Source organism: Ranitomeya imitator, chromosome 8 (assembly GCF_032444005.1).
Source record: "Ranitomeya imitator isolate aRanImi1 chromosome 8, aRanImi1.pri, whole genome shotgun sequence".
Lineage (NCBI taxonomy): Eukaryota > Metazoa > Chordata > Amphibia > Anura > Dendrobatidae > Ranitomeya > Ranitomeya imitator.
In genome coordinates, this window is record NC_091289.1 from 175,046,612 (window position 1) to 175,069,434 (window position 22,823).

Below are 22,823 nucleotides of genomic sequence, written 5' to 3' on the forward strand. Positions count from 1 at the left end.
TGCTAATCACCTGCCCAATACAATCCCAACAGTGAAACATGGTGGTGACAGCATCATGCTATGGGGGTGTTTTTCAGCTGCAGGGACAGGATGACTGGTTTTCATTGAAGGAAACATGAATGCGACCAAGTACTGAGATATCCTGGATGAAAACCTCTTCCAGAGTGCTCTGGACCTCAGACTTGGCTGAAGGTTCACCTTCCAACAAGACAATGACCCTAAGCACACAACGAAAATAACAAATGAGTGGCTTCAGAACAACTCTGTGACCATTCTTGACTGGCCCAGCCGGAGCCCTGACCTAAACCCAACTGAGCATCTCTGGAGAGATCTGAAAATGGCTGTCTACCAACATTCACCATCCAACCTGACGGAACTGGAGAGGATCTGCAAGGATGAATGGCCGAGGATCCCCAAATCCAGGGGTGAAAAACTTGTATCATTCCCAAGAAGACTCATGGCTGTACTAGCTCAAAACATTCTTCTACTCAATACTGAGCAAAGGGTCTGAAGACTTATGACCATGTGATATTTCAGTTTTTCTTTTTTAATAAATTTGCAAAAAGTTCTACATTTCTGTCTTTTTCAGTCAAGATGGGGTGCAGAGTGTACATTAATGAGAAAAAAAGAACTTTTTAGAATTTACCAAATGGCTGCAATGAAACAAAGAGTGAAAAATGTAAGGGGTCTGAATATTTCCGTACCCACTGTATCTACCCCAGAGTATGTTTACAATATTTATTTTTTATACTGGGATTTTTCTTGCTCAAAAATCCATGCCAAAAAATGCTAAAAAAAACCCTTCATTTTTGGTGATTTTTTTTTTAAATTCTTTTTTGGAGTGTTTTTTTTTATTTTTGAATTGATTCAGAATTTAATTTTAATCCACCAGCAGGTTTTTGTTGTGTAATCTAAGAGCAACTTGAGGTAGGGGCAGATACCCTGATTCCAGTGATGGGTCACTTACTGGGCTGTCTGTTATAGTTTTCAGTATTTATCAGCAGGAGATTATTATTACAGGACTAGTTGTCTTGTGCCAAGTAGTCCAGCCACGGCAACACTGCTGACTAGCAGCTTCCTGTCAATGCATAGTGTACTCAGAAAGCGTCCAATCAGTGATGTGGGCGGGGTTATACAGAGCTCTCCATTTAGAGCACTGCTAGATCTGCAGCAGAGAAAACAGTGATTGTATCAAAACTGTAGCACGTAGCCCAGTAAGTGATACATTGCGGGAATCAGGGACTCTGCCCCTACATCATGCCACTCTCAAATTGCATAGCAAAAAACTGCTGAATAATTCCCATTAAATATGGATTGTTTATTTTTGCAAGCAGAAACATCTGTATGGCTACGTTCACATTTGCGCCGTGGGGCGCAGTGTCGTCGACGCATACCGACGCATGCATCATGCGCCCCTATCTTTAACATGGGGGGGCGCATAGACACGCGCCGTATGCGTTGTCATGCGTTTTATGACGCATGCGTTTTTTTTGCGCACCTGACAGGACGCGGACGACGCTATAGGTTGCAGTTTTGCTGCGTCACATTTCCGAAGAAAAACGCATGCAACGCACGTGCGTCGTAAATGCGCCAAAAAAAACACATTAGTGTCCATGAAAAACGCATAGGGCGCAGGTGCCTGCGTTGAGCCGCGTTTTTTGACGCATGCGTCTTTTGACTAAATGTATTTTTTGGGGGCGTTTTGGATCTTCAATTGTATAGGACAACGTATGCGTCAAAAAACGCTTCGTTGTGTATGCGTTTGCCATGCGTTGTGCGTCGCGTCGACAACGCTGTACCAAACAACGCAAATGTGAACGTAGCTTATAATTGACAAGTTGCTTCTTTTTCTACGTGCTTATACCATGTGCCCTATAGGTGTTTTTCTCGTTGAAATAAATAGGAATCCTAATTCTATTTTCACAGCCAACCTTAAAAGTACTTGAGATGCAAAACACGAATTCCAAATTGCCGAAGTTTGTGTGATGTAATTTACTTTCCCCGGCCTCCCGCGCGTACTTAAAGGAAAGGGCACAGAAGTTTGAATTTCCTGTCCTGACTTTTGGACTCGACGACAAAAGGAATGTGCGGGATTCTTGTTTCTTCCGCGATCATTTTATGGCTGATCCAAAAAGCAATTACCGGACTAAATTTAGCCTGATGCGAAAACACAGCAGAGAAAGTCAGTTGTGAGCAAATCTGATGATGCATGCACTCTTAATGCTTTTTCGCAGCATGCTGAACACCTGCTCTGCAGATGTTCCCTTAATAAACCAAAGTCCATTTAAAGGAGCATCCTTTCTGACTCTGCAAACAAATGGGTTTTCACCCCCCAAAAAACTAAACTTTTGCTCATCTGTCACACACAGCTCCTACAGATCTGTACTAGTCCATGTGCTGCCATATAGCGCCTCTACATGGCACCATATTAACACTAGAAGTAAAGCTTTTAGAGTAGAATTTCTCAGCAATAAGACATCATTTATTTTCCATATGTCTTGTTATGAAATTAGAGGCATATAAAGGTACGTTATGACCCCATTGACTTCTATGGGTGCTGCATTACAGCCCCATACAAACTCCAAGGATACAGCCCTGTGCCTGACATTGGCCCATAGCAGACAGTCACATACACTGTATGTCAGAATCTGGAGAGTATCCACGGCACTGTTGTGCGTATGTATCACCGCCTTGGTACATAAAAGTTTACCATTGTGAAACGCTGCTGTGCCATATAAGCCTGCTTCAGACTCTGGGTGCACTTAAACACAAGCTATGAAAATCCAAGCAGAGAAAAAGAAAAGAAACTGCACTCACCGGTCTCTTGTGTAGTCCTTTATTCGAACATGTGTAGGCACACTTGGGGAGAACGTGGATAAAAAAAACGATGTCCGTTTCGCACTACCGTAGAAGCGAGGTAGCGCGAAACGGCCGTCATTTTTTATCCATGTTCTCCCCAAGTGTGTCCGCACATGTTCGAATAAAGGACTATTACACAAGAGACCGGTGAGTGCACTTTCTTTTCTTTTTCTCTGCTTGGACATACACTGTATGTCCTGTAAATAACAATACACAATAATATAATATTAATTATAGCAATTAAAGGACTGAAGACCTATTTTTTTTATTTTTTGTAAGTCCAGGATCGTGCTCTCCACCTAATTTTATAAAAATGTCATGGTGCCACCAAATAAGTGAACAAGGATGTGGTCTTTCATAGCCCACTCACAAAGGAGAAGGGCCCCCAATAAACTTTTCCCCGTCCCGTAGGACCAAAAGGCCAGAGCAAGTGTCAAGGATTGGCGGCCCACCATCACCGAAGCTGAGGGAGAGCCGGTCCTGCTTTGAGCATCCACCTGGACTACCACCCCAGAGGAGCTAGGATCAAAGTCTAAAGCTGCTCCTCCTTCTTGAAGGAGGGGAGGCAAGGTGCAGGCAGGGGGGAGGAGAATCTGATGGGTGTTTCTGCTCTGCTCAATATGATTGGTGAGGTTGTCAGGTGTCCTATCTGAATGTTACGACATTGAAGGTGTTGTCCACTAGTTCCCCAACCCCTTCTCAATCAGCATGTTTGCTGTCAGCAAAATAATAACACTTATACTAACCTCCGGTACAGGCGCCATTCCAGTGGTATCGGCATTCGCTCTCCGAATGATCACAGCACATTGTTATATCATGCGATCCCTGTGTCCAATCAGCACTGGCTTCACTCTCTCTGTTTTCGGATGTATCAGACATCAAGAGAATGTAAGCAACCAGCTGGAACGGTGCCGGAACCGTAGATGAGTATAAGTGTGTTACTGGAGGGCAAACATAGAGGTAGAGAAGGGCTTGTCGGAGTAGTGGACAACCCCTTTACTATCACAGTCCTGGACAGCCTTTTTAATTCAAATGCAAAAAAGAGGCAGAAGTAATGGCTCAGGCAAAGCTGAGGTTTGCCTGGAATCGCTAATGATTTTTAAAAAGTAATGAAAAAAGGATAAAAAGAAACTGCGGTAGACGAAAACTCAAAGTTTAATTTTAATTAAATAGTTTTAAAATACATGGATTGCATTAAACTGCTATTTGTGCCGCACAGGTAATTCCCTAATGCCTGAAAAATTTCCTTTCATCGAAAAAACATCTCGAAGATAACATTTGACTGCCAACTGAGGCTACAATTACGACCTATGATGGAGAGACGGTGCAACACAGTCCGCGGACTCTGATGTATTCTGAACGGCTGCTATTCAATAATCCATGATGACCACTACATGATCGGAGCCCATCACAGAGAATATTTTGGAATTTTCATGAAGACTTGTGTAAGAACCGAAATGGTGTTCCTGATATCAAACGTAACAGATATTTACTGATTTTTTTTCCTGAAGCCGAAAAGTTGGGATCTCATCATTTTGTACTATTTTCTGACCTTAAATAAGTAAAATTTTATTGGTATACTCTTCCGTTCTCACCATCTTACAACTCGTCAGGAATTTTTACCTTGTCGAAGAGACATTTAAAAGACATTTTAAAAGGTCACGTAAATATTGGTGTTACGTTTTTAAGGAAACCAGTCGAATTCAGCTTATTATGTCCTGAATCTATTTTTTGGGGGATTCAAAAAAATATCTAATTAGTCAAAGGTTAAGAAAGGTTGGAGATTGGCTACGAAGAAATTGTATATTCATTCCAATGGGCACAATGTAATGCAATGTTTCTCCTTTGTTTCGCCTCTGATGGAGCTGCAGAGATTAAACATTTTCTGGGAAATTCCTGCGTAGTTTATAGTTGATGAACATCTCAAACGTAAAAAAAATGGTTTCTATCTTTCAATATTAATGTTAATTTCTGATGAGTTAATTTTCTGTATGTCTTTAACGTGGTTTAAGGCTTAGGACAACCTAATAGATCGCCTGACGTTACTGGGTATTCAGCTGCTGGACCTTCAACAATTAACAATAAGAAAAACTCGTTGTGTTCGATTTTCCTGCAGCGCCTTCACAGGAGAAATTGGGTATTACTCAATGATCCTATGCACACCTATATTTCTCAGTGGTTAGAGACTGCAAACAAACCATGTGTAGCCTATTCCTGCATTCATACTCACTTTCATCAATGTGGTGTGGCCTCCCTGTTTCTGAGCTAGAGATTATACAAGGCTTCCCCAGTCTGGTGTTTCACTGGTTGAGCCCAGTCCCTTTGTCTGCCCTTATTCACACTGAGGTCAACATTGACACATGGTAAGGTTTTAATATTAGACAGCGTAGGACTGTCCCTATCAGAGTTACCTTGACGTGGTGGGATAGCTTTTGTGCTATTTTTTGATCAAAAAACAGTATTACTAAAAACTCTGTGTTATTTAAATGCACTTTTGCTTTTTTACTTAGTTACATCGGGGTTTTCGCTTACTTTTTTCTCTTGTAGGTTTTAATCTTTTGTGGCCAAAGTGAACATGCGTTTAACCTCTGCATTTGTACCAACTCAAGTTAAGCTAAATTTTTGTGTTTTTTTTCCACTTTCATCAATCAAGTACTTTTTGAAACATCCTGAATGTATCAGATACAAGACAGATGGAAGGCACTGTATGATCTGACTACAATGCGTTTTTTTGTAGTCTGTTACCATGGAGACACATAGGTCCTCATTGGGGCTGCATACACAAAAAAAATAATTGAAAGGTTAGATACATCAAAGAAATGAAGACAAGTTGCATTTGAAGGTGGAGGAAACCATTATATTTTAAGTATTTACTTGTAATAACCTTAGCATTTAACCATCTGGAAATTTGTGAGCAAAATCATAAAAAAAGTTCTCATTAGTTGTAAGACAACACATCTATTACAAGGGCAGAGGGACTAATAAGAGGCATACAGATGACCTGCCTGGGATTATAGTTCGAAGAAAGTTTGGGGTGCACAAAAATTAATGTTTTTTTTTCCCCTTCCTTTTAGAGAGTGATTTTCAACATTGTCAACTTTAGCAAAACAAAAAGCCTTTACAGAGATGGCATGTCTCCGGTGGTCAAGTCAACAAGTCGTCCTAATTGGTAAGAAAGGCATTTTTGTTTGACGATACGTGTGGGTTTTATGCTGTATTTTCAACAGTCTAATATGTTTTAGTTGACCAAAAACAGTGATGACGCCACTAACTTTAACATCACGTGCCAAGAAAAGCCACGACACTGCTGTGGAAGTAGTCATGCTTGAGGAAAGTACAGTTGTCCTATAATACTGTAGTGAAGACCTCAGCACCGAAGAAATCTAGAGTAGTAAATGTTACTGAAAATTTTATTTTGATCTGGCAACGAAGGAAAAGCAATTACCGTCCAATGTTTCGACCAACTGGTGGCTTTTTTTATCAAGGACATCTGCGTGTGATAGTGCCGGGTATGGAGAGTATTGGAGCGTTGACAAGGCGCTATATCTAGACCACATACTGCTCCTTACCGACACTCTAACACTTTCCATAACTGGAAGTATCCCATGCCGATGTTCTTGATAAAGACCCAACTGTTGGTCGAAACATTGGAAAGGATCATTTTTTCCTTTGGTGCCAGATCAGAATAAAATTTATTTGCAATAAGATTTACAACTCTTGACCTCAACATCATGATGGCTTTGCTAACCATATCATTTAAAATGTCACAGTGTCAATTGCTTTTTTTTCTTCACATTCTTCACCAAATGGGAAAACATCAAATCTGATAGATTGTATTAAATATACCAATATAACAGTAGAAAGGAAACTTGGTTCATCATCACTGATCCGAATGTCTGTGCTGGTCAGGGTGCTCCCTGTCTTTGAGTTCCAGTATTCATAGAAAAAGCACAACTCCAAACCTCTTTTTTTGCATTTCACTCATTTATAATAGACCCCTTTATACAGCTCTGGCAAGAATTAAGAGACCACTGCAAAATGTTGTTTGTCTGATTTTTCTCTTTATAGGTATATTTTTGAGTAAAATGTAAATTGATCTTTTAGTCTATAAACTTCTGACAATATGTCTCCGAATTTCCAAGCAATACATTTTGTATTATTTTTCTGAAAAGGAGAAATAGTCAAAATTAAAAAACCCCCAGTGCTTTCAGACCTCAAATAATGCAAAGAAAACAAGATCAAAATCATTTAGAAACAACAATACTAATGGAAGAGTTCAGAAATCAATATTTTGTGGAATAACCATTATTTTTAATCACAGCTTTCATGCGTCTTGGCATGCTTTCCACCAGTCTTTCACTTCTTCTGGCGCAAAAATGTAAGCAGTTCTTCTTTGTTTGATGGCTTGTGACTATCCATCATCCTCTTGATTACATTCCAGAGGTTTTCAATGGGGTTGAGATTGTGCTGCCCATCACAGGGTTTTGATTGGCTGTCTATTAATTTTTGCCAGAGCTGTATGTAAAAAAATGTAAAGTTTAATATTCACCAATGTATTTACAAGTGCATATTGTATCATGTGGATCGCCCGCCAGGGCCGTGGGGTACCCGGCACCGGGTCCAGTACTTAAGGGGACGTGTCACGGCGGCATCCCGGTCTGTGGCCCTGGGCGCCCATGTAAAAGGGAAATTGACTAAAGTTTGTGTTCGTGATGCCACCTGTGGTATTTGGTCAGTAGGGACTGACGCTGCTTAAAGGGGTCTCTGGTGTGATGTTAAGGCAGCTGAGATGGTATAGCTTCCCACAGGTGAAGTATGTCCCCAGGGCTCCCAGTGTATAGATGAGGATGGTGAGTGGTGCAGTAAAGAACGAGGACACAGGTTTGCAGTCTTTTTACCTTGTTTACTGAAGACTTCAGGCAGCCACAGTCCAGGGTACCAGATCACAGGGCAGGCAGGGTCCGGCCAGCTTGGAAGCGAAATCAGTGTCCTCTTTACCAGGTGGAGTTAAAAGCCTTCAATGCACGGTGGTGTTGTCGTCCCTTACTGCCTTGGCTTCCTCACAGTTCTTCTCTGTCCTACATATAGGATAGGACACGAACCCGTATGACAGGTGACTCGAGCCTTTTTACAGGGTCTCTATCATGACCCGGGCTCTATGTGCCACTGTGCCTCCTGGGTATTAGGGCAGACAGGTGATATATAATAATATAATATAATAATTGCTGGAACACATATACATAAACATATAAATAACCTTCAAAAATATAACTTTTACTATGAAACGGCGACTACTCTTAAGGGTATTCTACTTAAAGTGCAAGAACAAACATGTTTCAGCTTTTGCTCTAGTTCACTAACTCTACTGTATCCCAGTACTGTCTGCATATAATTATACTAACTCTCTTCTTCCAACAATATTAATCATTTTCCTAAAAGTGCAAAGTTTCAGCTTTATTCTTATTCACTATCTCTCACTTTAATATTTCATATTATCAAACACTATATGTATATTCTAACTATCAAATATATACCATATCAGCTCTCTACTAAGCATTTTCACTCTCTCAAAGTGCAACAGTTTTCAACATTTTCTGTATGGAGGTAGTGCATTTAATTGTGAAATTAATACTCAAGTCAATTAATAACTTTATAACAGCAGCAACGATGCGAGGGACCTGTCATCAACCCTCAACTTAGGCCTTGGGTGGGCTACAAGGCATATATCCAGACAGGGTGTTCTGCCACACCAAACGGGTTTTTCTTCAGGTCTCTGTAAACAAATCAACATTTAAGGTGACATTTGAAACAATTCCTTTAAAGCTTCTCTGTAAAACCAGTAGGAAGCACCTAAATAGGTGCCAACTATGTACAATGGAAAGTTTTTGGACCATACATTGTCCATGTTCTCACTGTCTTTAAACAATGATCCCTTTAAACATTTTAACCTCTTAGTGCAAAAACCTTTGCCAGGTTAAACAAAACTTTTAAACAATTAACTTATTCACAGTCAGGTTCTTCTAATTTACTTTGGCAGTTTCCATGGTAACACTTGGCATTGGTTGCTTCCTGGCCTGGGAAGGTCATGGACCAAAGTTACTCCTGGTAACACGTAGATATCACGGGTTTTGTACTCATGTACTGTCAGATCATGTCCTGCAATAGGGGTTTGCGTGGCCTGGGTACGCATGGTAACTGATGCTGTAGCCAACTGCAGTTTCAGTAGTTGTCATGGTGCAAACTGTGGTTTTAGTGATGGCTTTAGGGGCTGGTGTTACAGTTGAAGCAGTAGTTGTGACCACTTTAGCACTAGATGGCACTGCTGGTGTTTTAGGCCTGGTACCATTTAAATTAGGAGCTGAATCTTTGCATTTCCTCACATTCAAGGCATACTATTCCTTATCACCAAAAAGCCGGGTGTAAGTTACAGCGTCCCCTGGATAAAAGTCTCTGTCCGGGTGTCCTTCCTTGAGGTAAGATTCCACATCTCTCCGGTTAACGAACACCTCAGCAAACAAGCCTGGCTCCTTTATAAACCCCCAGCCTCTTTTCAGCTTGAAGGCCACTACGGTGCCCTGTCTTAGCGGGGCCTGGTATGTCTGTTTGTCCTTGCAGGCCTGAGCTTTAGCGCACAGATCTCTCTCATCAAACGCTTTGCGCCCAGCCTGGTATTCCTGATCCTTCTCCCTCCACTTGTAGGCGAGCTGCTGCTGATACTCTTCCCAGCTGAGGACTTCCATTACTTCTCCTTCTTTCCTTTCTGCCCCGGGAAACCCAATCAGATCTGTCCCAGGGTTCACCCAGCGGTACACAGTCTTTTTGTCATATATTTCGCCTGACATATTGGTGGGCTGGATCGGGCTCTTATATGGCTTTTCATACCCGTGACCTGGTCCCATTCCCCCAGGATCTGAATCCGTCTGGATCCATAGCATGGTGGTGCAGCTAGCGGGCCCACTAGGAGTTCGTCGGCTACCGGGGCAGGGTCGGTCTCCTTACCTGTCGTTGCGATGTCTCCGGTGCCCGTCCGGGGCAAAAGTATCTGGACTGGGTGGCCATTATTTTTGCGCCGCACAGCTAGTTCCTGCCCACGATGATGCACTTCTCTTTTCCAGCGCTCATCGTGGTGCTTTGATGGCGGCAGTTTTGGTGGCAATTCACAATTCACAGTCTCTCAATAGATCACAGTTAGGCACAGTCTCTAGGCGCACATGACCCAATTCTCAGGGTTGATCCATCCTGTTCATGAAGCCAAAATAGATCGCCTGCCAGGGCTGTGGGGTACCCGGTACCGGGTCCAGTACTTAAGGGGACGTGTCATGGCGGCGACCCGGTCCGTGGCCCTGGGCGCCCATGTAAAAGGGAAATTGAGACGCCACCTGTGGTATTCGGTCAGTAGGGACTGATGCTGCTTAAAGGGGTCCTCTGGGGTGATGTTAAGACAGCTGAGATAGTATAATTTCCCACAGGTGAAGTATGTCCCCAGGGCTCCCGGTGTATAGATGAGGATGGTGAGTGGTGCAGTGAAGAACGAGGACACAAGTTTGCAGTCTTTTACCTGGTTTACTGAAGACTTCAGGCAGCCACAGTCCAGGGCACCAGATCACAGGTACAGGCAGGGTCCGGCCAGCTTGGAAGCAAATTCAGAGTCCCCTTTACCAGGTGGAGTTAAAAGACTTCCTCAAAGCGCGGTGGTGTTGTAGTACCTTACTGCCTATGGCTTCTGATAAGGTCCTCACAGTTCTTCTCTCTGTCCTCCATAAAGGAGGGACACAAACCCGTATGACAGGTGACTTGAGCCTTTTTACAGGGTCTCTATCATGACCCGGGCTCTATGTGCCACTGTGCCTCCTGGGTATTAGGGCAGACAGGTGATATATAATCCAGCTGTCCTGCCGGTTTCTGCTGTAAGTCTTAAGAGTCCATCACAACCTCGGTCTTCCGGCTATCGTTAATCTGCTCTCTCCAGGGAGATAGCTCACTCGCAACTGTCCTCCCCAAATGTTACTCTCCTGTTCTTCGCTCTCCTGCACTAAGCAATATTCTTCTTTTTGTATTCTTTCTCTTTCTCCAGGAGCTGTAGCAACTCTGGCTACACGGCTCCTTCAGTCCTTACGACATTCAATGTCTAACTGCTCCCTTCTCTGTCCTCTGACAGACTGACTTCCTTTCTCTCCTGCCCAGAATATAGGGAAGTTCCCCTTAATCTGGGTTCAGAGCTTCCCCTTCTGGCCTGGAGTGTGAATATGTTGTGTGTATGGTGGTTACCTGATAAAAGATATCCTTCATCGCTTCCAAGAGTGACATCACTCTCCTCATGAGGGAAGCAATGCCACTGTGATGACCAGGACCCTGGGGCATCACACATGCATCCCATGCAATGCGTTTAGACTCCAACATACTGGCATAGTTTTTGAAGAAAAAGAGGCTTTCAGGAAAATCCGGTGGTATATTCCCTCATGCGTCTTTTCTGATGTCTTCTTGGACGTCTTTTGTGCCAGCTTTGTCAATGGTGTTAAGCTCCATATATAAGATAGCAGAAGTGGCCAGAAGAATGGACTGGTCACTTCCTTTAGCCGCGTCACATCTTTCGAAGCCTCAAGCTGTTAAAAGAAATTATTATACAAAAGATGGAACTTGTGTGCAGCAAGTCGTTTTGACATTACTGTGCATATGTTCATTTTGTTTGGACTTTTTTTTAGCACTTTTTAGGTAGGTTGCAGGTGGAATTTTCCTGTAAAAAAACGTTGACAGTGGTCCTAGGGCATCAAAGCCTGCTTACATACCCACACGCATGATGTCGTGTCAGGCTTACTAATGAAAAGAGGCATCGAGCAGGTAAGAGGACCCTTGTTCAGTGGCCAAGGGCTGCCGACGTGGCAGTTTAGCCAAGGTCCTACAACTTTTTTTAATCAACTCTATAAATGATGTGTGATTCTTGAGGGGTCTTTTAACCGATTTTGCACTGGAGTTCATAAATGTCCCTTCTGAAACAGCGGCCCTAACATTGCTCAATTTCCATAGGACTTTCTGAACCCATGTTTTTACCACTTAGGCAAGTTAGGTTAAAACTTTAATGAGTCTTAGAGGCCTGGATTTCTTCAAAATATTTCCTGATTTTCTGCTTCTTTGACAACCAATATACCATTTATACCAGATATTATATTTTGCTCTTACAGAATAGAAATTATTCAGAGGAAATAGAAAAGTTTAGTCACAGCCTTGCAGGAAACTGACAGCCCGTCCTTCTCTTGCAGAGTCGATTGAGCACAGATTTGCTGTACTGTCAGCTTTTGGAAAAAAGTTTTTGATTGATTAAAGTGAGTTTAGTTGGGGTGGGTGGCGGATTACTCAATCCGGTATTTCAGACCAAGCAACCAAGACAATCAGAAAGGCATAAGGCTAATTTTGCAAAACTATTACCCAGTACAAAGCAAGTTGCTGTAGAAGCACCTGACCTCTCAAAAGATAAAGTTTGCAAATACTACGGTTGGGGATGGCAAATACTATAACGCTTCACTATTCAGCAAACCCATTATCACGTTGGGGACATTAGTGCTATGGAACGAGATAATGTGTTATGAGTAACTGTTGACCACTCGTCACCTGCGGTATTTTACTAGAGTCATATGAACAATCCTAATTAGTATTTATAGAGTATGAATCCTCCCTATAGGCCAGGATTAGCAGCTGGAAATACTTGGTTGAGAACATTTAAAAAGACTTTGTATGGGTGAATTGTTAAGCCCATATCATGCTGAAAGGATGAAAAGTGGTCATTTCAGTTCATCATTTCTTTTAAAGGCTACTTGACCTGAATATATTGAGTTCTACTGCTTAAACAAACTGTGATAATACTATAATTTGTGACTACTATATGGCACAACTAGGAAATAGAAAGAACATATTGGAACTCAGCTTTAGAATGAATAGATGCAACTAATGTAGAAGTCTTTATTTATCATGATAATGTCCATTGTGTGGATTTACTATTTCTGAGTCTTACGCTGGGAGTGAAATCCACTCCCTTCTATGCTTTTTGAACCCCAAATTAATTAGATTTGTGTTATAAGTAGAGCTAGGCGGACAACTGGATGTTCGGGTTCGGCGAATTCGGCTCAACAGTTACAAAAAGTTTGGGTTCCAGAACAGTACCTAGACCCGAACCAGAACCCAGAACACATTCACTTGAATCCAGTGTTTGCCACGCTGTCATGTGCATGACAGCACGGCAAACACAGCTTCTGATTGGCGGTAAAATCATCACCGCCGGTCAGACAGCCACAGTTCCCATACTTTCAAATGACAGTGTGAGCTTGCAGCTATGATCGGAGGTAGGTCAAACTTTGGCCAAAATCTTGCGATACATGACTTGAAACAGTTATCCAGTCCCCTTTGCAGAAAAGCACCCCAAAAGTATGATGTTTCTCCCACCATGCTTCACGGTTGGGATGGTGTTCTTGGGTTTGTACTCATTCTTCTTCTTCCTCCAAACACGGCGAGTGGAGTTGATATCAAAAAGTTCTATTTTGGTCTCATCTGACCACATGATCTACTCTCATGCCTCCTCTGGATCATTAAGATGGTCATTGGCGAACTTCAAACAGATCTGGCCACGTGCTGGCATGAGCAGGGGGACATTCCATGCCGTGCAGGATTTTAATCCATGATGATGTAGTGTGTTAGTAAAGGTGATATTTGAGACTGTGGTCCCAACTCTCTTCAGGTCATTGATGTCCATAAATCTTAACAAGTATTTATTGGTTACAAAATGACAACCATAGCCACAAACATACATAATTCATAATTCAATAAACATTAAATATAAGCAAAAAGAAGAGGGTGAAGGTAGCAAAAGATGGAAAACAAGCACGGTGTGGATAATCCTAATGCCAATTCTATGTTCCTAAAGTGCATAGTGCAACTAGTAAATAAGCCAAGGACCAAGCCATGTAATACTCCCCTACAATCATATATCACTGGTAGTAAATAGATATACCGAGCCCTGTGCACAGGCTCAAAGACCACAAGTCAGGTCACTAGTCAGAAGCCAAAAAGGGGGAAGTAAGCCCAAATGATCCTTACCCAGATGATGGCGACCAGGATACACCACACCGTAGCCCCAACGCGCGTTTTGCGTCAGCTTCGTCAGGGGGCGGTGTCATTTTGTAACCAATAAATGCTTGTTAAGATTTATGGACATCAACTCCGTTTTCTCTCCCTTGCCGTTAATTAGAGGAGTGTCCGTTTGATAATTGCATTCTAAGTATCTCCCCGGGTGGCTCCCCCACTTGGGGTGTGAGCATGGTGGAGGTATTTGGTAAAATATCTTCCAATTTGGTCTTTTTTTGTCTCTTCAGGTCATTGACCAGGTCTTCTCATGTAGTTCTGGGCTGATTCCTGACCTTTCTCAGAATCATCCTTATTGTGACACAAGTCACTATAGTAATAATAAGTTCCAAAAATGGAGCGAAAGACTACAATAACAAATAGTAATATAATACTACAAAGACTACAATAACAAATAGTAATATAATACTACTTATTGGATTAGTAAAGGGAGGTCAAACGATCCAAGGTTAGGTCCAGGAAGTGGTGCAGTACAACAGGGGGTAGTCAGAGAAGAAATCTACTTCACTAGCTGGGGTCAGGAAAACCAGAAAGGCAAATCTAGGTTGCAGGGAGTAGGCAAAAGGTCACAAGCAAAGAGTCAAGTCCAGGAAGGGAATAAAGTCAGGCTGGGTTAGGCGCAGAGCACAGAGAGATCAGACTTACACAGGCAGCAGCAATTGTATGATTGACACACAGTAAAGGAGTAAAGCTGATGCAGCACAGACCCAGCACAACCCCTACACAAAGTAACATATCAGAGAGGAACAGAGTAGAGATCATGACACTTACCCCTCGAGGCAAGACCTTGGAACCCCAGACAGAAGATCGACAGACATTTTGTGTTTCTCCCATTTTGGAATAATTGTTCCAACAGTTGTTGCCTTTTCACCAAGCTGCTTGCCTATTATCATATAGCCCATCCCAGCCTTGTCCAGGTCTACAATTTTGCCCCTGGTGTCCTTAGACAGCTCTTTGGTGTTGGCCAGTGGAGAGTTTGGAGTGTGAATGAGTGTGTGGACAGGTGTATTTTATACAGATAACGTGTTCAAACAGGTGCAATTACTACAGGTAATGAGTGCAGAGTAGGAGGCTTCTTAAAGAAAGTCCAATAGTAGACCCGTTGAAGTGCCGTAGAGCACGAAACGATCGTTGTCCGTGGCTGACCCTATCCCTCCCTGCTATCCGTTTGTTTATATGTCCTAATAAAGTGATATTCACCGCAACAGGGTAAGTGCGCGCCTACTTTTTCTTTTTTGCCATTTGGCTTCTTAAAGAAACACTAAAGGTACCGTCACATTAAGCGACACTGCAGCGATATAGACAACGAGCCGATCGCTGCAGCGTTGCTGTTTAGGTCGCTAGGAGACGTCAAACACCGGCAACAGCAGAAAGATGCAGGAGCGATCCTGTGACGTATTTATCGTTCTCGCTGGTTGTTGCTCCATGAAAAAACATTGCTGGCATCGTTGCTTTTGCTGTCAATCATGACGATACATGCTGACCTGACGACCAAATAAAGTTCCGGACTTCTAGCTCCGACCAGCGATGTCACAGCAGGATCCAGATCGCTGCTGCGTGTCAAACACAACGAGATCGCTATCCAGGACGCTGCAACATCACGGATCGCTGTCGTTCTCGTTGGAAAGTTGTTCAGTGTGAAGGTACCTTAATAGGTCTGTTAGACACAGAATTCTTGCTGGCTGGTAAGTGACCAAATACTTATTTCATGCAATAAAATGCAATTTAATTATGTAAAAATCATACGATGTGATTTTATGTTTTTCATTTTTAGATTCTGTCTCTCACAGGTGAAGTGTACCTATGATAAAAATTACAGACCTCTCCATTCTTTATAGGTGGGAAAACATGCAAAATCGGCAGTGTATAAAATATTTATTTTCCCCACTGTATACACACCCACTTATATTTATATGACTCTCTTAAGCAATGCTGCTTTAAATAAAATCTGGGTATATATTTCTCAGTGTGCAATGTTCCAAAGACTATGGTTATGAAAAACTAGGACATCAAAACTCGTAATGTTCAAATATTGAAGCAGAAGCCTGTTGGTTTGGTAAAATGGGAAAAATTAGATGGCTTTAAAATTCCATTTATAATTTAGCACCAATTATTCATTGTTTGACATTATCTTAGAAACAGAGCGAAGGACTAAAACAAATATTTTCTCTAAGCTTCAGATGATTTGATATAATGTTCCGGCACAAAATGAGCACAGCATAAAAATACAGTTTCCTAGTGGAGAATTTAATGTAATTTGTTATAGGAATACCGGGCGAAGGCACTAAAGGTCACTTATGAGAGTACAAACCAATGGGGGACACCGCACTTATCGCTGCATGCAGACGTTTCTATTTCTCTGAGTAGTAGATACAGAAATTGAAGTTGCCTAAATAATGTATAAACTTTTCTAAATCTTACTCTTTTGCTTAAAGTTAACGTCCTTAAAAAAAAAAAAAGCTCCAATATTTGGAAATCAGAATAAGTAGACATCTCCAGTAACGTCTCAAAATCAGGATTTAATTCATGGTGATCAAGTGAGATGCAATCAGTGTCAGATTGTTTCGATTCTTGGCACGCACGGGACTTATCAGTGGGGTCTATTAGGTTCTTAGACTCTAGTGTTAGCTCCAAATTTATTTCAGAATTGGGTTATCATCTTCTTGAACGTTGAGAACAATTATTGCGTCAGCCTCAGCCCATGGGAGGATCTTCTGGTACTTCAGTGGACAAGTCTTAGGCTGGGGTCACACAAGCGTATAAAAAATGAGTCCAGAAAAGTGGGACAATTTTTTTTCTCACTTGTCATCTGTATCCAATCTGTTTTTTTAATCATCAGTTATTAATTATTTACAGGACCATTTACAGTTTCCCATTCTACAGAATTGCAATGTATCCGTAAAAATCGGATGCCACTCTGATTGTCCATGCGACATCCGTTTTTTTTCTCGCATCCATCTGATTTCAAGGTTAAATTATAAGATGCTATAATTTTTCTGAATAGAGCTGAGAAAAAAAACACAGATCTGCGCCGCCTCACTGAATAATATTTTTTTTCCATCCGATTGCACTCATCCAAGTTATATGCTCCTCTGAGCCAATCCATAGGCTAAGTTCACAAGAGCTTAGAAAAAACTTCATCCAGACCAAACAGATGATTTGTCATCCATACGTCATCAGTTTTTATACGTCAGTAGTTAATAAAAACAAATGAGCAAATTCAGTTTCCAATTTTTAATATTTGCAATGTATCCGTAAAAATTGGATGCTATATGGTTGATCTGTACGCGAGCCAATTTTTTTGTGTGCACCTATAGACTTGAATAGGCGAGTCTCATCCGAAATGCAGAAAACAGTAGTGCATGCTGGAAATCTTTTTATGCGAAAATTCAGTTTGTGTAAAAAAAAAAACCATCGATCCGAGTCGACCTGTCATTGGCTACAGCAGAACAAAGTGAAGGTTCTGGAGTGGCCATCTCAGTCTCCTGACCTCAATATCATTGAGCCACTCTGGGGAGATCTCAAGCGCGCAGTTCATGCTAGACAGCCCAGGAATTTACAGGAACTGGAGGCTTTTTGCCAAGAAGAGTGGGCAGCTTTACCATCTGAGAAAATAAAGAACCTCATCCACAGCTACCACAAAAGACTTCAAGCTGTTATTGATGTTGGAGGGGGCAATCCACAGTATTTTTCCATCAATACAGCCATATGAGAGCTTACGAGTACGAGTATGTCAGTACAAGTGCGCAGACACAAAACATACATAAGTTCTTTTTTATTTTATTCATAAAAACAAATCCGAAATTCATAAGAAAAATAAAATTGCTTTTGTTGCCATATTCCAAAACCCGTAGCGTCTCCATTTTTCGGGATCTGGGGCTAGGTTAGGGCTTACTTTTTATTCCCCGAGCTGATGTATTTATACTATTTTTAGGTAGATTCAATGTTTTGATCACCCGTTATTGCCTTTTATGGCAATGTTGCGTGGCCAAAAAAACATAATTCTGGACTTTAGATTTTTTTCTCGACGTTTACCAATCAGATTAATTTATTTTATATTTTGATAGATCGGGCAACTCTCCAGTAATATCAAAAATGTGTATTTTTTTATTTGTTTTATTTTCAAAGGGGCAAAAGGGGGGTGATTTGAACTTTTGTGTTTTTTTATTTTTTAATATTTTTTAAAACTTTTTTAACCTTTTACTGTCTCCTTAAGAGACTTGAAGCTGCGATCATCCAATCACCTGTGCTATATCTAGCAGTGCTTCAGCCCTGCTACATATAGAAAAAACTCTGATCTAGGAATGTTGGTTACAAGCCGGCATCCTTAGGAGATTCACAGTGACAGGGACAGGGGTCTTCTGCAGACTCCCGGCAGTCATGACAACACATCGGCGCCCCACATTGACGAGACAGGGGCACCGATGGGCAGGATTTGTGATGCGCTTCTGGCCGGCGAGTGTTAAATTCCGCTTTCAGTGATTAACAATGGCATTTAACTGGTTAACAGCCGCAGGTGGATCTCGGATCCACCCGCGGCTGTTAGAGGCACATGAGAACTGATCAGATCAGCTTTTATATGCAGGGAAAGATGCAGGCTCAGTGCCGGAGCCCGTATCAAATGCAGGGACACAACCTTGGAGGTACCTATATATCCAAGGTCGTGAAGGGATTGAAGAAGAAAAACAAAGCGGATTTCTGCACCAAAGGTATCAATGTAATCAATTACAGCGCCAGTACCGCCATGTCTTTACTTTGCAAAATCGTGCTGACTGGTTCTCTTTAAGACTCCCTACTCCAGCCGTATTTCAACAAGATAAATTATTATCACCCAAAAAACTACACAAAGAAAAATGTGATGGCAGATGTTAGTTACATCTATTGTGGAATGTCCATGTCTGCGCTTTTATTTTGAAAGTCATAGAATTGGAGAATATTTCCAGGTCAGTGCTACCGAGAACGATGTCAGTTGCAGGAAAAGTGAGTAAAGAACCAAGAGGAAGCTGCCAAACAAGGCGCATGTTCCTTATGCATAATTTAAACAGATTAAATGGAAACAATTCTTTTTGCCACCCGGTAAAGATTATGCATTAATTCTGTCATTCTGACACCTCTACACAAGAACAAGTGACCTTCCTTTTGTAGGTTGAGAAGTGTTTGCAAAAAGGCTTCAAAGCTGTCTATGTGTATGCCACTGAGATATGTCACCATTCATATCACGCTCCTTTAACTTTGTTTTCTGTAACTCTGTCTGCATCAAGTCCATCAAATCATATGCAAATGCGGCCTCATTGCTCATCTACAGGACTCAATGCTTTTGCTTTAGGATTTTAGTCACTTCTAGTATAAAACCAAAGAAGCTTTCCTCCTCCTCATCCCGTTAAAGTGTTTATCCTCTTACTATATTGCAATCATCATATTACATAGCCCTGTGAACTTACAATTGCTCATTTTGTCTTTCTACCCATTTAATGCTTCTCTTTTCTCTGCTCTACAGTATGTAGAAACAGGAAGTCTCTTGTCCCTGAATTTATCATCCCCCTATTTATCTCCTGACCCAGCTGCTCCCTCCTCCCCCTGCAATTTTGCAGTGACTTATGACTCATACAGGGAAAATTGACCTGTTTCTCCATAGAGCTTAGGAGGATTCATCTAGTCAGTCATCAAATTATACAGCACTGTGTACTTGCAATTGCTCATTTTCCATTTCTATCCATTTAATGCTTCACTTTTTTCAGCTATATGTAGAAACAGGATGCTTCTTGTGCCCGATTTTATCATCCCCTCTTCATCTCCTCACCCAGCTGCCTCCCTCCTCCACCTGCAATTGACTATTGCAGTGACTTTTGACTCATACTAGGAAAATTTACCTCCTGTTTCTACATAGAGCTTAGAAGGATTCAGCTAGTCAGTTTTTATTCATGTGATGTCATAGACCTTAAGGAAAAGAGAAGAATTATCTGGGTAGAAAGGCAAAATGAGTAATTGTTAAGTGCACAGTGCTGTATAATATGATGACTGCAATATATTTTGATGATTTTGTACAGATTAGAATCAGCATTTTAATGCATTTTTTAGTGAAGAAACGCTGAGATTTTCACTTAAAATAAAAGCGAAATATCATTTTTTACACTCCTTTTTTTGGTGCTTCGCAGAGAAACCTCAAGGCAAAAAAAATCCTAAAAAAAATTCCTTATGCAAATACCCTATCAACTTTTACTAATCTAGCGACTGTAACATAGAAACATTGATATTTTTCCACCTCTCTCTCCCAAATATTTTGCAACTCAGCTTAGGCCTAAAAGACTGACTACAAGGACAGATGCAGAGGAGCCTACTTTTGGTCAGATTGCGTTCCGATAAAATATCAGATCACACTCACACTAATGTTAATCTGTGGTTCACAATCAGTCCAATGTTAATCTGTGGGGCCGTGCACATGTCCGATTTTTTTCTTGGGCATGCCCGAGTTTAATCCGATATTCGGAACGTGCTTGGCCATTCAAGTCAAAGAATCTGTGGGAAACATCAGACTGTACTCTGATGACATCTGAGTGCTGTCTGATTTCCACAGATTGACAGAATGGAGAAGATATAGGCATTTTCTTTTCATCTTCTCCTCATCCGAGAGAATTGGATCACACTCTGATCAGAGTTTGATCACAGTCATTTGCATAATTGGACAATCTCTTGGACAAGAGAATCTATGGTCATCTGCTCCTGCCCTAAGTGGGTTAGTGACTATACCAAAACATTACAGCACTAATTAAATAAATGCATTGTTAATTCTCCTAGTAAGACTAAATAAATCATTAAAATGCATGGAAAAAATTCACAGTGAAAATAATATATGTATATTTTTGCTGAAAGAAAAAAAGTTATATTTTTCAAAAGAATTAAAAGAAAAAAAGATATGGCTCTTGGAACATGGCATCATAAAAATTATTTCAGTGGCTATAATAAACTAGATTGTGGCCCGATTCTAACGCATCGGGTATTCTAGAATATGCATGTCCCCGTAGTATATGGACAATGATGATTCCAGAATTCGTGGCACACTGTGCCCGTCGCTGATTGGTCGAGGCAACCTTTATGACATCATCGTCGCCATGGCAACCATTATGACATCTACGTCGATACTGTGCCCGTCGCTGAATCAGAGACGTGAGATGTCTACGTCCTTTATGACATCATCGTCGCTGTGCCCATTGCTGATTGGTCGAGGCCTGGCGGCCTCGACCAATCAGAGACGCGGGATTTCTACGTCGATGCTGTGCCGGTCTCTGATTGGTCGAGGCCGCCAGGCCTCGACCAATCAGAGAGCCGGGATTTCCAGGACAGACAGACAGACAGACAGAAAGACAGAAAGACAGACAGACAGACAGACGGAAAATCCCTTAGGCAATTATATATATAGACTAGATTGTGGCCCGATTCTAACGCATCGGCTATTCTAGAATATGCATGTCCCTGTAGTATATGGACAATGATGATTCCAGAATTTGCGGCAGACTGTGCCCGTCGCTGATTGGTCGAGGCAACCTTTATGACATCATCATCACCATGGCAACCATTATGACATCTACGTCGATACTGTGCCCGTCCCTGAATCAGAAACGTGGGATTTCTACGTCCTTTATGACATCATCGTCGCTGTGCCCGTTGCTGATTGGTCGAGGCCTGGCGACCTCGACCAATCAGAAACGTGGGATTTTTACATCCTTTGTGACATCATCGTCGCTGTGCCCGTTGCTGATTGGTCGAGGCCTGGCGGGATTTCCAGGACAGACAGACAGACAGAAAGACAGACAGACAGAAAGACAGACAGACGGAAAAACCCTTTGACAATTATATATATAGATTATACGCATTTGAAATTGTCATACTTATACTGAGCCAAAAGAATACAGGTCGCAGGTTATTTATGTTATAAGGTGAATGGTGAACATTTAAAGTTTAAGAAAGTTGGGAGTTTTTAGCCTACATTCACCCAAAATATGTTCATAAAAAGCCAATTAACAAGTTTGTTCCCTAAGATAGTGATGTTGCAAACAGGCTTCAAAAACGTTTAATGATCTAAAAAAGAAGTCACGACTGAATGCTGCAACACAGAAAGTGAAAAAATTCTGGCAAACTTCTGCAATCTTTCTCAACCTGTTTGTTTGTCTGCAAGATTTTTGGCATGTTCCTAAAACAGTCTTGTAGAATCTGTACAATGGCTGTAGACAGGGAGCTGCTTATCACAGGAAGGGGTGGAGTTGGACCAGGAGGCATGTGCTGCTTTGTCCCAGCAATGATAATGTCCTGGTGAGAAAATCATTGCAAGTGAACAAAACCATGGAACTGAAATCTGTGTTTTAACCCCTACAGCATGCTGTTTTCAGCTTACAGAGCAAAAACCTGCTGCCAGATTCCCTTTAAACATTAAAGACCAGTGGTATTTCCATTTTTGCGTTTTCGTTTTTCGCTCCCCTTCTTCCCAGAGCCATAGCTTTTTTTATTTTTATGTCAATATGGCCATGTGAGGGCTTGTTTGTTGGGGGACGAGTTGTACTATTGAACGACATGATTGGTTTTACCATATCATGTACTGGAAAATGTGAAAAAAAAATTATAAGTGTGGTTAAATTGCAAAATAAGTGCAATTCCCTAATTTTTTTATGCAAAAACTGACCTGCCCTTATGATTCTCCAGTTCATTACGAGTTCGTAGACTCAATACATGTCTAGGTTCTTTTTATTTAATTGGTGAAAAATAAATCTAAAGTTTGTAAAAAAAAAAAAAAGTCGCCATTTTCCGAGACCCGTAGCGTCTCAATTTTTCGGAATCTTGGT

The 22,823-nt window shown here is 41.4% G+C and overlaps 1 protein-coding gene across 2 annotated transcripts in view; it reads left to right on the forward strand.

The window, feature by feature from the left end:
• Positions 1-22,823, forward strand: part of AGBL4 (AGBL carboxypeptidase 4) — a 1,562,854-nt gene that overhangs the window by 550,429 nt on the left and 989,602 nt on the right. For both annotated transcript variants that reach the window (XM_069737949.1, XM_069737950.1), the window contains exon 4: positions 5,934-6,028. In XM_069737949.1, the coding sequence (XP_069594050.1) occupies positions 5,934-6,028 (95 nt within the window). The remainder of the gene's footprint in view (positions 1-5,933; positions 6,029-22,823) is intronic.